Consider the following 18,569-nt stretch of genomic DNA (forward strand, 5'->3'; position numbering starts at 1 on the left):
CTTCTTTTGGTAAACACTTTTAAGTAGTTTCCGTAGTGTAGTGGTTATCACGTTCGCCTCACACGCGAAAGGTCCCCAGTTCGAGCCTGGGCGGAAACAAACTTTTCTTTTTTAGCGCGAAAATTGGAAAACGACCGTTGTTGTTTACAACTAATCAGACCGACTTCCTTCTTTTGGTAAAACTTTTCAGTAGTTTCCGTAGTGTAGTGGTTATCACGTTCGCCTCACACGCGAAAGGTCCCCAGTTCGAGCCTGGGCGGAAACAAACTTTTCTTTTTTAGCGCGGAGATTGGAAAACGACCGTTGTTGTTTACAACTAATCAGACCAATTTCCTTCTTTTGGTAAACACTTTTAAGTAGTTTCCGTAGTGTAGTGGTTATCACGTTCGCCTCACACGCGAAAGGTCCCCAGTTCGAGCCTGGGCGGAAACAAACTTTTGTTTGTTTTCTGAGGTGTAAAGTATCTGCATTATATTTCAATAGCTAGACTCACTTTCTTGGTTTTACTTCTCCAACCATCCAGAAAAATCAAATTTGTTCTTTCAAAGAGATCATTTCATGACATGCCCATGAAAAGTGCATCCCTGCCGGGACTCGACCCCGAACTTCTGGATTAGAAGCCCAGCGCGCTAATCCATTGCGCCACAGAGACGTTGAGAACTCTATGAAATTCTCTGTGACTTGCAATGTCACAATTTGTGGCAAAACTATCGCTTGCCCTAAGTTTCAAATGATTCTTTCCAGACATGCCGGTGTCTACTACTTCTATTTTGAGATGGAAAACAACCAGATTTTTTGAGGCAACCACCAAACTACTGGACGGCGATTAACCGAACTTTTCCATATGGTTTCCAAAGTGTAGTGGTTATCACGTTCGCCTAACAAGCGAAAGGTCCCCAGCTCGAGCCTGGGCGGAAACAAACTTTTCTCTGTTTTCTGAGGTTTTAAGTATCTGCATTACATTTCAATTCCTAGACTCATTTTAGCTTTTACAACCTTCCAGAAAACTCAAATTTGTTTTTACTTCAAAAAGATCGTTTAATGACATGACAATCACAATGAAAAGTACATGCCTGCCGGGACTCGAGCCCGGAACCTCTGGATTAGAAGTCCAGCGCGCTAATCCATTGCGCCACAGAGACGTTGAGAACTCTATCAAATTCTCTGTGACTTGCAATGTCACAATTTGTGAAAAAAATTATCGCTTGCCCGATGTTTCAAATGATTCTTTCCAGACATGTCGGTGTCCATTACTTCTATATTGAGTTGGAAAACAACCAGATTTCTGAAGGCAACCACCAAACTACTGGACGGCGATTAACCGTATCTTTCCATGTGGTTTCAAAAGTGTAGTGGTTATCACGTTCGCCTAACACGCGAAAGGTCCCAAGTTCGAGCCTGGGCGGAAACAAACATTTCTTTGTTTTCTGAGGTTCGAAGTATCTGCATTATAGTTCAATAGCTAGACTCATTTTCTTGGTTTAGCTTTTGCATCCTTCAAGAAAAATCAAATTTGTTTTTTACTTCAAAAAGATCGTTTAATGACATGACAATGAAAAGTACAACCCTGTCGGGACTATCCGCCCTGGATTAGAAGACCAGCGCGCTAATCCATTGCGCCACAGAAACATTGAGAACTCTATCAAATTCTCTGTGACTTGCAATGTCACAATTTGTGACAAAATTATCGCTTGCCCGATGTTTTAAATCAGTGGTTCTCAAACTTTTTTTGTTGCAACCCCTCTGGAAAAGTTTTCTGGTCTTGCGACGCACCAGCAAATAAAAGTTAATGAGGAAACTTATTATTAAAGATGTGTTTATCGTTACAACCACAAAATGCCACGAAACGAAACTATTCCGCGACGCCCTTGGAAAATTGAAACGAGGCACCAGGGCGTCGTGACGCACAGTTTGAGAACTACTGTTTTAAATGATTCTTTCCAGACATGCCGGTGTCCATTACTTCTATATTGAGTTGGAAAACAACCAGATTTGTTAAGGCAACCACCAAACTACTGGACGGCCGAATCTTTCCATGTGGTTTCCGTAGTGTAGTGGTTATCACGTTTGCCTAACACGCGAAAGGTCCCCAGTTCGAGCCGAGGCGGAAACAAACTTTTCTTTGTTTTCTGAGGTGTAAAGTATCTGCATTACATTTCAATTCCTAAACTCATTTTCTTGGTTTAGCTTTTACAACCTTCCAGAAAAATCAAATTTGTATTTTTGTTTCTAAAAGATCATTTCATGACATGCCAATGAAAAGTACATCCCTGCCGGGACTCGACCCGGAACCTATGGATTAGAAGTCCATCGCGCTAATCCATTGCGCCACAGAGACGTTGAGAACTCTATCAATATTCTCTGTGACTTCTTAGGTCCCAATTTGTGACAAAATTATCGCTTGCCCGATGTTTCAAATGATTCTTTCCATAGATATGTTGGTGTCCATTATTTCTATTTTGAGTTGAAAATTAACCAGTTTGCTTTTGGCAACCACCAAACTACTGAACGGCGATTAACCAATTCTTTCCATGTGGTTTGCGTAGTGTGGTGGTTATCACGTTCGCCTTATACACGCGATAGTCCCCAGTTCGAGCCTGGGCCGAAACAAACTTCTCATTTTTGCGCGGAGATTGGAAAACGACCGTTGTTGTTTGCAGCTATTCAGACCGATTCCCTTCTTGCGATTAACCGAATCTTTCCATGTGGTTTCCGTAGTGTAGTGGTTATCACGTTCGCCTAACACGCGAAAGTTCCCCAGTTCGAGCCTGGGAGGAAACAAACTATTTTTTGTCATAGTTGAACGTATCAGTATTGTTTTTTTATAGCTGGATTTATTTTCTTGGATTAGCTTTTTCAACCATCCAGAAAAATCAAGTTTGTTTTTGTCCTTCAAAAATATCGTAATGACATGACAAGTACATCCCTGCCGTGACTCTAACCCGGAACCTCTGGATTAGAAATCGAGTGCGCTAATCCATTGCGCCACAGAGACGTTGAGAAACTATCAAAATTCTCTGTGACAAAATTATCGCTTGCCCGATGTTTCAAATGATTCTTTCCAGATATGTCGGTGTCCATTAGTTTTATATTGAGTTGGAAAACAACCAGATTTGGTAAGGCAACCGTCAAACTACTGGACGGCGATTAACCAAATTTTTCCAGGTGGTTTCCGTAGTGTAGTGGTTACCACGTTCGCCTAACACGTACATGGACCAAAAATAATCGTGACCCGGGTGTGGGGGTGTTTCAATGTCAACCCCTAGCCATACATTGATATAAGGTTGAGACACGGTTCTCATGTCCGACCCAGACTTGTTTTTCCAGTAAGCCATACGTACTTGGACACGGCCCGGACATAAATTTTTGCTTGGGTATGTCTACTTGTTCTACTGTATTCAAGATGGTGCAGAAGTTCCTGACTATAATTTATCATGGCTATTGAGAAAATTAATGCTTTAATTTGTGCATTGTTTTCTTTTACAACACGTTTTTCTGTCATGCTTGAAGTATATAACTGATCAACCACTGGTCAGCAAAGTGCATTTTATTTACCAAAAAACTGTTATTTTCTATGCAAATCGTGCGACATCCCTAACATTTATAAATATATGTATGTATATTTTTGGCCCTATTGAACGCTTCAGGTGGAAGGGACGAAGACACGAAATCACACGAACACAATCACCCATAAAATGGCAGGGACGAAGACTTCTACAGGCCTAGAGACATGGTATAAAACATGACAGGCGGTGACACACGTATTGTACACTGAAATAGGAAAATTGTCCTCCGAGTGATTAGACCATAAGGCGAGACCCGGGTATGTATCGCGACTCGCTCCAAATGTTTGACTCTCCACAGTTTGCTGTTCGTCGCTCACATTGGCCACATCTCCTGGGAAATATAATGCCCGTTGGTTAGGTGCAAATTAATGTTATGCTACACCACTGGTTCTCAAAATATTTCATTATTTTTATAAAACGGTCCCTTTGCTATTATTTCGAGGGCTCGCGGTCCCGGCAAACCTGAATGTGTATTTCAGAAAAACGAAAATTTGACGCAGAATTTTAGCTGGTTAAGCAAAATTGCGCATAACAATGACCCAAAGGCAGCATGTGACATCACAGACAAAACAAAAAAAACGTTGTGATTGCGCGCAAACGATTGCATTTTTGTTGGTTGTCATGCAACAAAGGTTATTGTTTAGCGATAGAGACAGCCGATTCTCAATTCTACTTTAAATTAAACATATTTAGTGGCACAAACTGACGCCAAATAAGATTATAGAATTACTTTTTTCGCGGTCTCCCCAAAATTGCCTCACGGACCCTTAAAGGACCGCGGACCCCAGTTTGAGATCGTTACACAGAAGAAAGTGAAGCATTTTAGAAGAAAAAGATCCCGAATTTTCTTTTTGAATTAAAGTAGGGGCAAGCGCGTTAAGGTATTGTCCACCAGCTGTGCCCACCCCACAACGTTTTAACGTTGCGCCACTATTTTAGGCTTGATGATTATAGTGCTATTGTGTCGCAATCGCAATGTTTTCTTCCATCTAGTGATATCAACACGGATTAAAAAAGTTTCAAAAGCCCCAATTCAGCTCATGAGACCTGCAAATAGTGGGTCGAGCCCAAAGCAAAACAGTTTTTGTTGTTTTTTATTGTTTGCAGTACATGAAAGTCGATGTGTAGCAAGAAAGCGTTTTTCTTACCATTGCTGGCATTATATGGTTTTGTTGTCACACAATGTGTTTGTCATTATATGCATGTTGAATTTAAAGCAAGCAGCAATCACAGTATGGGTCACAGGTAAGGGCATTATTTTTGCCATGAAGCAAAGCAATGAACATCAGGGTATTAATTCGGTTAAGAGTTTGAAGTGCCTTAATGAATGAATAAATAAAATACAATGTCAAAATACAAATAAATTATACACAATACATTGTTTTTGTGTAGATTAGGTCTTTTTTTAAGGTGCACAAAAGTTTTTCTACAGCCTAGTCATCACAAAAAAGTTATACCTGATTTTGAACCAAGTGCAGTTTTGAGGGTGGTACAAGATTTAAACTAAAATATCACAACCTTCCACAAAACCTTGTACATTTTTGGGGCCTTACTTGTATTTCTCGGTCTGTTGCAGGAGTAACATGCCGGGAGTGCGCATACGCAGACGTTCTTCGTGTTCGGTCTTCAGTTTGTCAAAGTGATGCGACTGCCAGTTCTGCTCCAGGGATCGGCGCATTTCGTACGACCTCTTGTGTGTACCAATGCGATCTTCAACCAACCTGTAACGACACGTAGCCTACGTGGTGACATCATCACGATATTTCACACAAAATGAATTAGGGTAGAGGTAAAGACAAATACAGTAAACCTCGGTCAATTCGGACCCATTTGGGCCAAAAAACTTGTCCGATTTGGCGAAAACCCGGATTAACCGACGTCGATTAGTTAAGCCTTACCACATGGCAAATCATTTTTACCACTATTTTTGTCTAAATTCGGCGAAGATATGTATTTGCCGAATCCGGTTTAACCGAGGTTTACTGTAGACACACATTTCTGGAAGTGTGTGATCAAATTACGTCTTATTGTGTTTATTTAAATTATTTTGTTGACGTTTTAAACCTAACACTTTTTTCAATTTTGTAAAATTAGGAATGGCATGAGAAAACAATTCAATAGTTGAGTGTAGGGATGCGCCGAGCCGAGCCAGAACCCGAGTACTCGGTACCGAGCATCGCTGTTTTTAATGCTCGGTGCTCGGCCGAGCAGTTGCATAAACTGACCCGAGCGTTAAATTTGCATATTCATGCCCTGCTAACATATGTAACTAGTGTTCTAAAGGGTATCTATGAACAAAAACGAATGATTTTTCAAATGCACTAGATGGTGAAAAAACACGTACTTTATGGACATGCAGCTTAATAAAACACCGCGGGTGACGTAAGAGGCCTCGTAGAGCTAAAACGTAGAAAGGGGATTTTTTGTGACGTCATAATGCACCGAGCGTGCTCGGCCGAGCACCGAGCATTAAAGTGAGATGCTCGGTGCTCGACCAAACAGAACATTTGCAGTTTTGGCACATCCCTAGTTGAGTGTACAAAATAAAAATGTTTCAGCCTCTTACTCTTTCTTGGTGCGATCCAGCATCTCACTCTCCTCCTTCTGTTTGGTCAGATGTTGCAGAATTGAACTCTTCTTCTTCTCGGACACCATATCCAGTTGGCTCCTGCAAAATCATTTGTACGTGTTAAACTGAATCGGATGGGCTGATTTTTAAAAAAAAATTTAACTTTGAGAGCACTAGGGAGTTCTGCTAACCACTCAGGCATATTGGCAACCCTGATTTTATGCAATTACACAAAACAAGTGTTTGCACACGTCTTAGAACATAGGTCGTAAATAAAAACTTTTGTTACGTCAGAAATTTGTCAGCAAAAATAACGTTGTGGCACGGGATAGTGGATGGGCACCCATTTCTAACTGTTGCTCCAATTAATTCCCGACAAATAGGCGTAACAGTTCACCTTGATAAGAAAAGAAAAAACTGCAACCAACCTTAAAAGAGCCTTAGCGCGCTCGCGTTGTTCCAGAAGCTTTTCATTGGTTGAATCAAATCGCCCGAAAATTGGTTCCTTTGAGTCCGACTCGGCTTTGGGTAGAGGAAGAGGCTTACGTTTGATCTATGAGTGACAAGACAAACAAGCAGCGTTACAACGACGCCCAAAAACTCACAAACACTGGAATAAGTTAACAAACAAACGGTAGCGACCAGTTTTAGCATTTGTTGACTCAATAGGTCTCAATAGGACTGTTGATTGAGTCAACAGATAAGACAATTATAGCAGTATTTTACGTGATGACAAACAAGATTGGGTAAAAGTTAGTTTTTCGAGTGGGTGTGGTAAAGTTATACTGGGTTTAAAAAGTAACTAAACATACAAAAAACTCGTGGGGTGGTTATTTTTCGCATAAATGCCAACCCAATTATTTTGAGTGACCGGGTTTGCATCTCTGCTGTGAGCCTTAACCTTCATGTGAACAGCAAAAATAACCTCAGCCCAAAGTGCCTGAAACGAAGATTGATGTTCTGACCTTACTTGAAATTTAAGATTGGAAATACATATATCAAATGTGTTCTCTTTAAACTAACTGGAATCAAATTAATGCACCATCCCCCACTTCAAAGGCTGATAATAAACCTTGCTTTCGTTCGCTCGCACCTAGGTCTCATAAACTTCCACCACCAAGCTAACTAAATTTCACATATGTATATGTATACAGTAAAGTTTTTTGATACCTTGCTGGATCTAATGTTCCTTGCGGCGTCAGAAGCCTCAAACGGGTTAAGAAGTTGGGGTTTCGGCATTCTTAAATGACGCCTTGAACCTCCTTCCTCTACTGGACTGTTCAACTTTTTGCGAACCTGAATCTGGGGGCGAAAATTTACATCGATCTGTAACGCGTCTTCCTAGCTGTTTCTCTTTTTTGCTAAAACGTCTTTCGTATGCTAGCTTTAATATGGCACCTCCAGTACATAACACCACTTTAACAGTTTGTGTATGGTCTAAAAATTCTTTCCTGCACTGTGAACTGTTCTTTTGAACTGCAAATCTAACTCAAGATTGAAAGTTGGTGTTGCAAAAATCTACAGCTCAATTTGCTATACCTTGCTACAGAGTATAGATAAGATATATTTAAACCTGTCTACACTGGGTTCGCTGCATATACCAGCGGAGGACACAAAACTCTAAACAAAATGACATAAATGGTAACAATGACTATACTTTAGTCCAAAAATGTCGAGGTTAATTCGGTACCGAGTCCTTTATATTCCAGTCGGGCAGTGTGACTCGTATTCATTATGCTAGATGCTGCCCAACAACAAAGTAAGCGTTTGGCTACTTGGGATGACAAAGGGATATTTCTTGAGCTTTTATAAAAAATAAACTAAATTTAAATTAAAAGAAGGCGATAACTTCTGAAGATTTAGCAACAAATAAAACAATATACGACCTGTGCGGACAAAGCCCTTTGATATTGTGAAATTTGATCAGCCTTCGCCTTCAAATAATGTTCCCTCTGCGAAGCCAGACTGTGAACAAAGAAAGACCGGATGTAATAAGGAAAGGAATAACCTCACATATGAAATATTGATTATAATAGTCGAAAGGCTTAATCGCAGCTGGCCAATGACTTAAAGGCGTTAATAAAAAGCTTTTGTTATTAGTTACATGTTCGGCCTTTGGCTTATATATGAAAATTTTACCGCAAAGTTTGCCTTATAAGTTGCTTTTTTTCAAAATGTTTCTTCGCATATTCGTAACATCGTCCAGAAAGGCAACATATTCTAACCCAAGGCACAACAAGCACTAATATATATTTCAAGTTGTTTCCACTTTAATCACGTTTACTTGCGAAAAACTAAACCAAGTAGTTTTATCTCGATTGATACCTTACATCGTCCTTGGTTTCGGCAGCTTAAACAGATCATATTTCCAGGACAATTAGCAGCGCATGTTTTACGACAAGCCATACAACAAATATGTCACTTAACATAAGAGATATCAATTTCACTCACTCCTCAGCAAGCTGAACTTGTTCCAATCTCTCCTGAAATTCGCGGTCGTGCTTCTCGCTCCTGTCACGTGACTTGCGAAGCTTTACCTGCGAAATGCGAATCAACCGAAATATTACCTTGTCTTGTTGTTTTAGCATATGTACTTGAAGGTATTCGGGCTCTCTGCTTAAATCGTTTATTGTAAAAGAATATGAATCTGGTATTATTTTATTTCAAAGTTTAAAACGCACTTACAACGGTTCACAAAGTTTGCGACCTGAGTTCTGCACAACAGTTTTTTAGTTGTAGTTAGCTAGTTGTTGGTTTCAATACATGTAGTTACCTTATATTCACACTACGCCTTGCAAGTGTAACAATCTTAAAAAGCTTGGATTGCAGTCACGTTAAGTAAACAATCAAAGTTGATTTATCGAAAATCTATATGTTTGATAGCCAAATTTAACCGTGTGGCTATGACCGACGCTGATGCCGTTTCGACATAAAGTATGGCTTGTACGGTTAAAATACGGAAATGTTTCAAAACGCAAGTTTTAATTAATTCAATGTCAAAAGCAAACAAATATTCACGAGGTATTCCGTATATTGTCCTAATGTCGCGTTAAAATGCCAATGAGCTAATATCATACATTATTAAGGCTTAATGAAACCACATAATCATTCAAGCAGCATCTTGTTTAATGCAAGTTCAAAGTCAAATTATTTTAGGATCAAAGTTCGGTTTACCCACCTGGCCCTCGAGGGCTTTGCTGTATTCCTCTTGTTTGTAAAACCGAAGTGGAGTGAGCGGGCGGTTTTGGAAGACGTAAGATTTCTATGGGGCAAACAGAGCCGATTTAATAAGCGCACACCGCAAGTAAACAATACGGAAGGCGTTGAAATCGGTTTTGGAATTGTCTTGACAACCTCGACGTCATTGCTCGGTCAAACAGACAGTTGTGTTGCGTGTTTGCGTTTAATATGTACATGGGCCTTGTAACATAGATTTTAAAGGGTAAAGAGCGTTTAACTTTAAGTAGAAATTATGGTTGCAGATAATGCTTTCGTTCAACATTTGTGATTCGGGCTAGGTGTCCATTGTAGACGACGATTTTTCGACGTGGTTGAAAGAAAATGTGTTGTTTGCGTGAATCGAATCTAGTAGCGCATCTACAATGCTTTTTGTGTCTAAATCACAGCTGTTAACTAAGCTTTATTTGTACAAGCCCGAAAACTCGCGACCGCATCTAAATTAGGTCAAGAAGTTAGATTAGCCAATTTAATTGTAAGTGCAGGTCTACATTACCCCAACCCTGCAAACCCAACCATGACCCCCAAAGTGCGCTAAAGCCTTTATTTAGCAACGACTTTCACAAATTACTTTACTTCGTCACGTGACAAATACCAATATCTTGCAATGACTGCCGACATGCCACTTTGAGGTCGTGTTTGACATATCGTTTAACAACCTAGACATGTTTAGCAAAATTTTTACACCAATCTGGCATTCCCGTCAATTATATGACCCTATAGCTAATCTCAATCCATTCGTAACCCGATATATGTGGTAATAAAAGCAGGATAATGTTAGTATTGAAACGTAAAATTAATGTAAAAAATAAAGCAATATGTTGGTACTAGTCTTAATTTAAATTACAACATAAATTAAAAGTTGGTTAAGCACAGCTACAATTTGTACACATTTAGTCAAGGTATTTGTTTAAGAGGATGTAAAAATTTAAAATAGTTAGTGAAAACGTGATTCTGCAAACGCAGTCATTGACCTACCACGAAATCTGTGCTTCTTTTGCCCTTGACGTCACGCAGGCATTCGGCAACTCCGAGGTTAAAAGCTGCGACTTTCTGGTTCGACTGGCGGATTCCGTTCTGGTTGGCCTAAACACGGTAACTTTGTCGGTAAAATCGAAACTCACATTGAATGCAAAACATTCTTGATGTGTCGTTGAAACGCACGCAATATTATATTTACTAAAAAAACCTTAGGCCTAACGAAGCATAATCACTTTATATCTGTAAAAGTTGACTCATTACTTTTAAAACATAATTACCTGTTCAACAAGTATCGCTTCTTGATCCTTCATCTGCTGGTACTGCTGGAGGAGCGCATCCTGCTCCAGCTCCTTGCGCCTCCTCTCCTCTTCGAAGGAGACAGGAACATTGCGCATTGATCTCTGCATGCAAAGATAACACAGCTCCTGGCCTGCACGGTGGTGATGCTTGGGAGAGGAACAAGTCGACCCGGCTTCGCTGTAGCGATTTGACTTGCGCGAGAAGTAACGTGAGGTCGGTGGCTCAGGGGTTTGCAAAGGTACTGAATTTGGCCTCTGGGGCTCTTCTGTGGATTCTGCTGGGCCTGGAATAAGTTAAGCTTCAGTTATGTAGTCTAATGAAGTGTTAAACAAAAATGGTTTCGATTTGTGGAACAAAATGTTATGTTACCACTCTTTGGTAAGCGCTTAGTCTAAATATTGCACAATGGTAAGGTTTGTGGTTCAATTTTTTTAATATATTGCATCATCGCCTGATGACATCATCATAAAGCTGTTCTTGTAATCTCGAAGAGGGAACTTAACTTCCAACTGAAGTTAAGGATTAGCAAAAAACAACATTGGGTAATACATAATGAGGAAAAGCTTTGCTTTCCACGGGGTTTGAACCCAGAACGCTTACGGGGATGAATCCCGATGAAGGTTTTTTAAATCTGAAAATGTTCAGGCGCGGTGGACCATTCCGCCAAGTACCTGCCTTATGACGACAAGCTTAAAGTTACCGCTACGTTGAACGGAAATACCTTGTGGTTCCGGGTGCGGTTGTGGTTCCGGTCCCTTCCCTTCGGTCACGTGACATGGCGTAGCTGGGACCTTTCCGCTTCCTGTTTCGGTTCTTGTGGGTCGTGGACTGCCCGGCGGTTTCAGGGCCAGATTCGGTGGGCTTGACATTCTACAAGAAACGTAAGAAATCAATGACAGAACTTCATTCATTTTTCCAAATGATTATTTATTTTGTTCATGACAGTCAATCAGATTATTTTTGTTTTTCTGTTTTTTGCACAGTTTTGTGTCTTTAAACGTCTTTATACATTTGCATGTCTTTTAACCTTTTATTTCTAACCTTAAGCGTCGATTTAAACCATAAGCGAAAGGTTTTCACGTAACGCAGCACTACAAACACAATCATAAAGTTTTTGTAGCACCGCGCTACATCGACAAACTTTTCTTTTTTTTCGTTCCAACGAAACCCACCTTTTCATGTCATTCAAACTTGGGTAAAGGGCATACGGTGCCCTAATCGGGACGGAAGACCATTTTAAAAAATCGTCTCTGTTGTGTTTTTTATTCCGCCCAATATCTGGTAAACTGGTACTGTCCCATTTATAAGTCGTCATTTTTTTCATTAAGCTATCTATAAACTTTTGTAGATATGAACAATAAAATATATGTTTATGTGATAGGAAAATACAACTGGCTCTAAATCTGAATTGTCTGTGCTTAAGTATATCTAAGCTAAACAACAGGCCCAGTTAACTGAGTAAACGTTACTTTATTTCTTATCACTCTTGGACGATCTTCTGAATATTATGGCGACATGAAGTTCAAAAACAACAAAATCGTAACTTTTCCTGTCAAAAAGATACCACCTCGTCAACGAACAGCCTCACTGGCACCCAAGCTCTTCCAAAATGCGAAATCCACATTCCTTTCTCACAACACACAACGCTGTTTTACTCTTCTTCTTCTCTTAACGCCTTGGCAACACTGGACGGTCATAAACCGGCAAGTCGGTAACCAAGCGCCGGGCAATAAAACCTAATAGCTCGACTGGGAAAAATATATTGGATGGTATGTAACGAGCACCTCCGTCGTATACCCCTTATTTGTCTGGTAATCGATGGGCATTGACACGCCTTTGACAATACGATTCCCTGTTTGTCTTCCAAATGTGAGAAACCGATTTTCGCCTGTGTTTCGTCAAGTACGCGATATTTGATGAGATGACACCCTCTGCCATGTTCGTCAACCCAACGGGGTCCTATTGTTTGCTAGACTCAGATGGCAAACAATGGTAAGTATGGGTAGAGCGCTATGGATTCTGAACACACGCTAATCTTCACAGTGTTTGTGGCAAAACTCCCACAGTGTCATTTTATAGACAGGAAAACTATTTGCAAGGATTTTTTGAATGCTAAAAAACTGTTCAAAACTGTTGTAAATCACCCTTTAGATAATAACAAAGCAAACAAAATGTAGAAGAAACTGCTGGGATGTCTGTTAAACTGATTGAACGTTGATGGTCTGATCTATTCATGACTAAACTGGCGCGATAGCCTTTACTTTTTACTACAACTGACATATGGTTCAACTGTCTTCATGCGATATACGAACAAAACGTACACTTTATTGCTTGTCAGATTGCGAAATAGTAAGTCGTTTTCCATAAACACAGCGAGATGTCCAAATTTACAACACAGATATATTTTCCACTCATTGGGCAAAGCCAAACCCCAAGCTGTGTCTCGCTGGCAAAAACAATGTGATTTAACTTTACCATGGACCCGTTCCGATTCATATTGCCGTAAAAACAGCGTGACATCATCCGTCCGCAACTAATAAAATGCTTTTGTCCGTAAAATTTACGACCCAATAACATATCGAATTTGACGTCAGAATTTTCAGGGGTTAAATGTTTTTTTTGCGCTTGGAAGAAAATGTTACCATAGCGAGTATACACTGCGACGGCCAAAAATGATTAAATTTGGTTTGGTATTTAATTGGTTGGCAAGATTAACTTGTCCACACGATAGCGCAAAAGAGCTTTGCGATTTAAATGGAACAACATCCGAATATTACGCTGAGACAAACTTGTGTGAAAACGTGTGTGTTTACCTAGTAAAGTTTATCCCCGAAAACGATTTCGAGTTTAGTCATCGTATGCTAAACAAGCACAAACTCGCAATCTTTTAAATTAGCAATATTCATAAACTAATCACAAAATCGCCTTCAATTAGGTTTTTGCCATTACTTACATCATGAGTTAGTAAAAAAAATCATCTTATATATCATTTCAATAAAAAAAACATGTATTGGTGGGTAAAAATCACTTACTTTCTAACGGGAGATCCCCTAACACCCTCCCTGACCGGCATTGCATCACGCAGCTCCTCAGGGGTGAAGTTGACTCCAACGACTGGATGGGGGTGCACCACTTCACGGTTCGATAGTCTGGTTGGGGGAAGGGGCATTTTCTCTGCAAAAAAAGAACTGACCTTTTAACTTTTAAGATTTGGTTGGAAGCCTAAGGGAATCTGTTTCGTTTCTAAAGAAATGACCCTTTTCTTCAGATTTGTCGTTTTAAGGATTTCAAGAAGAAAAAGCCCGTTTTTGTAAATATCTTGCATTAAACCTCTGTTATTTTTCATGTTGCAATCAGTTTTTCGTTTGAGATTGGATAAGCCCTATACGTCATCGCTTTATTTCAGGCTGAGTTAGACATGTAGGTAAAACTTTATTTTAAACAACAAATCGCAACACTGTTAGATATTAGCAGTCGCTAAAAATATCAGGCAAGTTATGTTAAGGTGAAAATCTTTAAATTAAAAAACATATATTTTAGGTTTAAATGCTATACGAAGTTTTCTAAACTTAAACATATTGAACGTACCACCGTCTCCTTCCTCCTGCGCGTGTTCAGTAATAGGCGGCAGTATGTTGTTCGTTCCATTTAGTCTATACAAATAGTCCAAAAAGCGGTAAAAAACGAGCTACAATAAACAGGTATAATGTCATTTAACGTCTAGACCAGTGCTCCGCAACCGGTGTGCCGCAAGACGATGCGGGGTGTGCCGCCGCAAAACGTATAACTTTTTGTGTTAAATTTGTTTTTATTTTATTCATAGCAAATGATACAGTTCACAACACCACCAAACTAAAGCTACACTACTCACTACGCATTCATGTTTTATTACGTCATAATATACTTTATACTGGCTTAATGCAGGGGTCTCAAAACACGCGGCCCGGTGTGGCCCTAAGAGGGTTTTTGTGCGGCCCGCGAACTAACTTTTAAATTTTAGGTGTTTAGCTCAGGTGGAATACCCTGTCAGGCCACCGATTTTAAGAAACAGTCATTCTTTATAAGTATTGGTTAAAAATAAATGCAACGTTTTAATCTTATGGTGGAAAGAGTACCTCCTGTTGAAAATCAGCAATTCATTCCAGTTGTTGAGTCATAGTTTTTAATTGTTTCGTCATTGTATGCCATTGTTTTCACACATAGTAGTTTATTGTACTTGCTTTTTTTAGTTTGCTACACTGTATATTCGTTTCTTGTTGATTGCATTACAAATGTGTTATGTAAGTTACATGAAATGGCAAAAACGCACAACATTTTAAGCACATAATATTTTTGTTCATGTTACTTTTACAAAAAAGTTTAAATATTACGGCGCTTTACTAACGTAAAAAATGTTTTTGGCCCTCAAAGAAGCTTAAGACCCCTGACTCAATGCTTTTTTAGGCTTTATATTCAAATCGCATTTTTTGGGTTCGGGTGTGTCGCCGAACATTTAAAGCTTGTATGGTGTGACGTGCGTGAAAAAAGGTTGCGGAGCACTGGTCTAGACCAGTGGTCCTCAACCTTTCGCGGACCGTGGCCTCCTAAAAGTAACTTTTGGGTCTCGTGGCCTCCTTCAAGTAACCCTGTAGGACCTGTGGCCCCCTTTAGAAATGTAAATGGCAATCTCATGTTGGAATTAGGTACTAATTTCGACTTTACACAGGTCGAATGGAACAAGAATACGAAATCGTGAAAAACCTCAATATAGACAAATAGTATCTGAAATAGTCCATTAAATTGGGGAATAAAGTTAAAAAAAGGAAATGGCTTTTTGGGGGTGCTTCTGGTGAATCTACACCCGTGGCTCCCCGGGACACAGCTCGTGGCCTCCCTGGGGGGCCATGGTCCCTGGTTGAGAACCACTGGTCTAGACATTTGTCTTAAGTTACTTTAAAGAATAGGCGAAAGTAATGCGCTTAACCAAAAATCGTAAAAAAAATATAATTCAAAAGGAGTCTTAGCTAGGGCACTGTGACCTCTTCGATTGGGCGTACCCTTACGTGCTGAAGATTAAAATCAGTCATCTGTTTACGACTTGTAATATAATCTTACTCAAACGATCACACATAAACGTCACGTGATGGGCGATGGGTTGGGCAAGTGAGGCCTCATAACCGGTCAATGCGATTTATTTTATAAACCATTGTCCAATAATGATCAGTTTTATTGCAACGCAAATGTCGTATTTGTGACTATACGACCGGCCATTAAACGCATAAATCACAAGTTTAGTAGTAAAGTTTGCGCCTTAAATTTGATACCCAATAAACTTGTTATCAGTGTAGTAAGGTAGAAAAATTGTAGTTGTTTGTTTTGTTTGTTTCAAGGATTTTTTTGACCTTTCAGAAGTACGTTTTTTGAGGTTGAATTATGAACATTAAATACAGATTAAAACATTGCAAAATATATGCTTAATTACAAGTTCAGTAGTAAAGTTTGTCTTAAATTTATTACCAAATAAAGTGTAAGCATGTTATAAGTACAGTAAAGTACGAAAACTTTGGTTGAATGTTATGTCAGTTTATCACACTGTTAGCACTTAGGTTTTATTTTGAAGTTGGCAAAAGAGAATCCCGTTTGGGGCAGGTTGGATTCAGGTTAAGTCAAATGTTTCATATAAGTTTAAAGCACTGCAAAGTATACTAACTTTGGTAAAGTGAAAGTGTTGGTCCCTGGGCGACGTTGTGCACTTAAAGTTGTCTGGTTGGACATAACTGAGTCAGCAGTTCCAGGTCGCTAAAAGCATTGTCAAGAGTTAAACCAAGGCACCTATTATTGCACACAAACCAAATTGCAATCAATTCTCAAACTACCTTCTCTTTTATCCTTTTTAGCAATAAAGTCATTAATTCTGTGCTAACCTTTTTCTGTAAAATTAACATATTTGTTCTACTCACACACACATTTTAAAGGATTTAAGGATTTGCTTTTGTGATGAAGTTAAACTGACACTGTACTAAGCTCACTGTATACTCTGCAGTATACAGTTTTAACTGATGCCGGAAGTTTCTTTTCAAAAATATCCTGTCCTAAAATGTTTGTTATACCTTATGCCTCCTGTACAACAACTTTCCACATTTTCGAGCCAGTTCTGCACTCTGTGCTGGGCTACCAGAAAATAGCTCCTAAAAATCAGATCATTAAAAAGTAAAATGAGAAAAATACAACGTCAAACTGATACAATAACCAAATAAGCAGACATATAGCATTTTGCATGATACACAGACTTCACTGACTTTTGTGAGTGCAATTTTAACAGTTTCTTAATACACTTATTAGTTTCAGCAACAAGTTACATACATTTTCAAGGACTTTCACCAAGTTTCCAGAACCATCCATTGAATTGAGAAAGTCTTTGAAGAATTTCATTTTCACTTTGGAGTCCTTGATGGTCAGGACACCAATACCACGGAACAGAAACTCAACGTTTTGCTGATTGGCAGTGGCCCGTGACAATGCCTACAACAAGATCAGTGCAACAATAATGAAATCTTTCTTATGTTAAATCTTTTAGGTTGGAATTATCCTATACATGCCATACAGTACAAAAAAAGGTACAGCAGTAAACACAAATAATTTGTGAGTTTATTCGTTGTGCTAAAATTTTGGAAATACATATTTATAAGTTATACCTGCAGAACTTCTCTAACACATGTTTCGACAGTGTCACGATCAAATGGGCTCTCAACTGCCAGTGCAGTAAAATTCAGCTGAACCACTGGTATTTCACCTGAAAACAAATTAAACATGGCAAACAAGATGGAATTACCGCTGAAGAATATATGGTTTCTCAAAGTTTTCCATGTAGTACAAACACATCATAAATTGAAAATGTACATAGAGACAAACAATTTGTACTTAGAACTACTAAGTATCTTTTGAATAAGAAGGTGAGACAAAATACCCAGCACATCATTTATGATGACACAAAACTAGAAATATGCTACAAAAAACAATAGTGATTTTCTGGTTAAGTTGACCGAACATTTATATGCATGGTAATTTCAGTCTTTTTCAGCAACCTATAATATTGTGACAGAGAGTGAAATTAAACAATATGCAAAATACAATAACACAATTTGGTACCAGCAACAATGCCATTTCAGTGTTATAGCAACAGTGTTTAAATTTAAGTTTTATCAAATTTAATTGAAACAAACCTGTGGTATGGTGTTTTGTGTAGTACAAGGCATGGGTTTGTGCAAACTTTTCAGACAAAACAAAAACAGGTCTTTGAATTAAAATAAACTTGTTGTTGCCAATGTCCATTTTCTTGTGGGTGAAAGTAAAAGTACCCAAGTTAGGGATGTGCACACCCTTTTGCGCACACATCTGAATTTCGACATATTCCGAAACCGTTTCCCACACGCTAATAATATCTGGGGAAAAATAATAAGATTTAGAACTTCAAACACTCAACATACACAAATTAAAGCACTGAAAACTTTTGCTTGTCGTATTAATAACTCACCTTCTTCAGAAAGATTAGGAATTGCCGAAAAACGATTTTTCCTTGCTTCGGAAACTAAGCTGTGCATCGCTTCCGGCATATTGAGCTTGTAGTGTTAACCCGATTACTGTTACAACCTATTCCTTTTTAAGCATTGCTTTCAACACTGTTTTGTATTTTTGTTGTCTTTTAACGTTCCTATTTGTGTTTTGTTACACGCAACGGACTTACTTTGGCAAAGCAATTGCTCAAGTTGCGGGAAATTCTTTAGTAAAGCGTAACGTTGCTAGGGGTTGCTATGGAAAGCCGATTTCAATTGGCCATTGAGATTCTTTCCGCATGATTACTTTTTATAATATTTTTATTGTAGACAATTTTTAAAAGTGAAAAATTATTGAAATAATAAAAGGTTGTTACATTTATT

At 38.9% G+C, this 18,569-nt stretch overlaps 1 protein-coding gene and 6 non-coding genes across 9 annotated transcripts; 4 read left to right on the forward strand and 3 right to left on the reverse strand.

Annotated features, from left to right (window-relative positions):
* The first annotated feature begins 26 nt into the window (after nt 1-26).
* On the forward strand, nt 27-99 carry Trnav-cac (transfer RNA valine (anticodon CAC)). The gene has a single exon. It is a non-coding gene; the product is annotated as a tRNA-Val (tRNA).
* A 93-nt stretch (nt 100-192) lies between these two features.
* Trnav-cac (transfer RNA valine (anticodon CAC)) lies at nt 193-265 on the forward strand. The gene has a single exon. It is a non-coding gene; the product is annotated as a tRNA-Val (tRNA).
* A 94-nt stretch (nt 266-359) lies between these two features.
* On the forward strand, nt 360-432 carry Trnav-cac (transfer RNA valine (anticodon CAC)). The gene has a single exon. It is a non-coding gene; the product is annotated as a tRNA-Val (tRNA).
* A 636-nt stretch (nt 433-1,068) lies between these two features.
* On the reverse strand, nt 1,069-1,142 carry Trnar-ucu (transfer RNA arginine (anticodon UCU)). The gene has a single exon. It is a non-coding gene; the product is annotated as a tRNA-Arg (tRNA).
* Nucleotides 1,143-2,265: 1,123 nt separating this feature from the next.
* Nucleotides 2,266-2,338, reverse strand: Trnar-ucu (transfer RNA arginine (anticodon UCU)). Its single transcript has one exon. It is a non-coding gene; the product is annotated as a tRNA-Arg (tRNA).
* Nucleotides 2,339-2,708: 370 nt separating this feature from the next.
* On the forward strand, nt 2,709-2,781 carry Trnav-aac (transfer RNA valine (anticodon AAC)). The gene has a single exon. It is a non-coding gene; the product is annotated as a tRNA-Val (tRNA).
* A 751-nt stretch (nt 2,782-3,532) lies between these two features.
* LOC145231989 (coiled-coil domain-containing protein 81-like) lies at nt 3,533-18,456 on the reverse strand. 3 transcript variants are annotated; one of them, XM_080096470.1, is made up of 17 exons: nt 18,167-18,455; nt 17,856-18,074; nt 17,328-17,425; nt 16,996-17,154; nt 16,343-16,431; nt 14,242-14,306; nt 13,686-13,827; nt 11,394-11,523; nt 10,632-10,937; nt 10,351-10,458; nt 9,314-9,397; nt 8,587-8,672; nt 8,022-8,100; nt 6,564-6,688; nt 6,133-6,234; nt 5,120-5,287; nt 3,533-3,897 (listed from the first exon to the last, which is right to left on the reverse strand). In XM_080096470.1, exons 1-17 carry the CDS (start codon nt 18,243-18,245, stop codon nt 3,801-3,803), a joined length of 2,136 nt encoding a protein of 711 aa, XP_079952596.1. In that variant the 5' UTR covers nt 18,246-18,455; the 3' UTR covers nt 3,533-3,800. The 3 variants fall into 3 exon arrangements, with proteins under 3 accessions (XP_079952596.1, XP_079952595.1, XP_079952597.1); XM_080096469.1 differs by having other exon boundaries at nt 10,632-10,936; nt 11,375-11,523; XM_080096471.1 differs by lacking the exon at nt 9,314-9,397 and having other exon boundaries at nt 10,632-10,936; nt 11,375-11,523; nt 18,167-18,456.
* Nucleotides 18,457-18,569: the final 113 nt, after the last annotated feature.

Source organism: Phallusia mammillata, chromosome 6, assembly GCF_965637545.1.
Source record: "Phallusia mammillata chromosome 6, kaPhaMamm4.hap1.1, whole genome shotgun sequence".
Classification (NCBI taxonomy): domain Eukaryota; kingdom Metazoa; phylum Chordata; class Ascidiacea; order Phlebobranchia; family Ascidiidae; genus Phallusia; species Phallusia mammillata.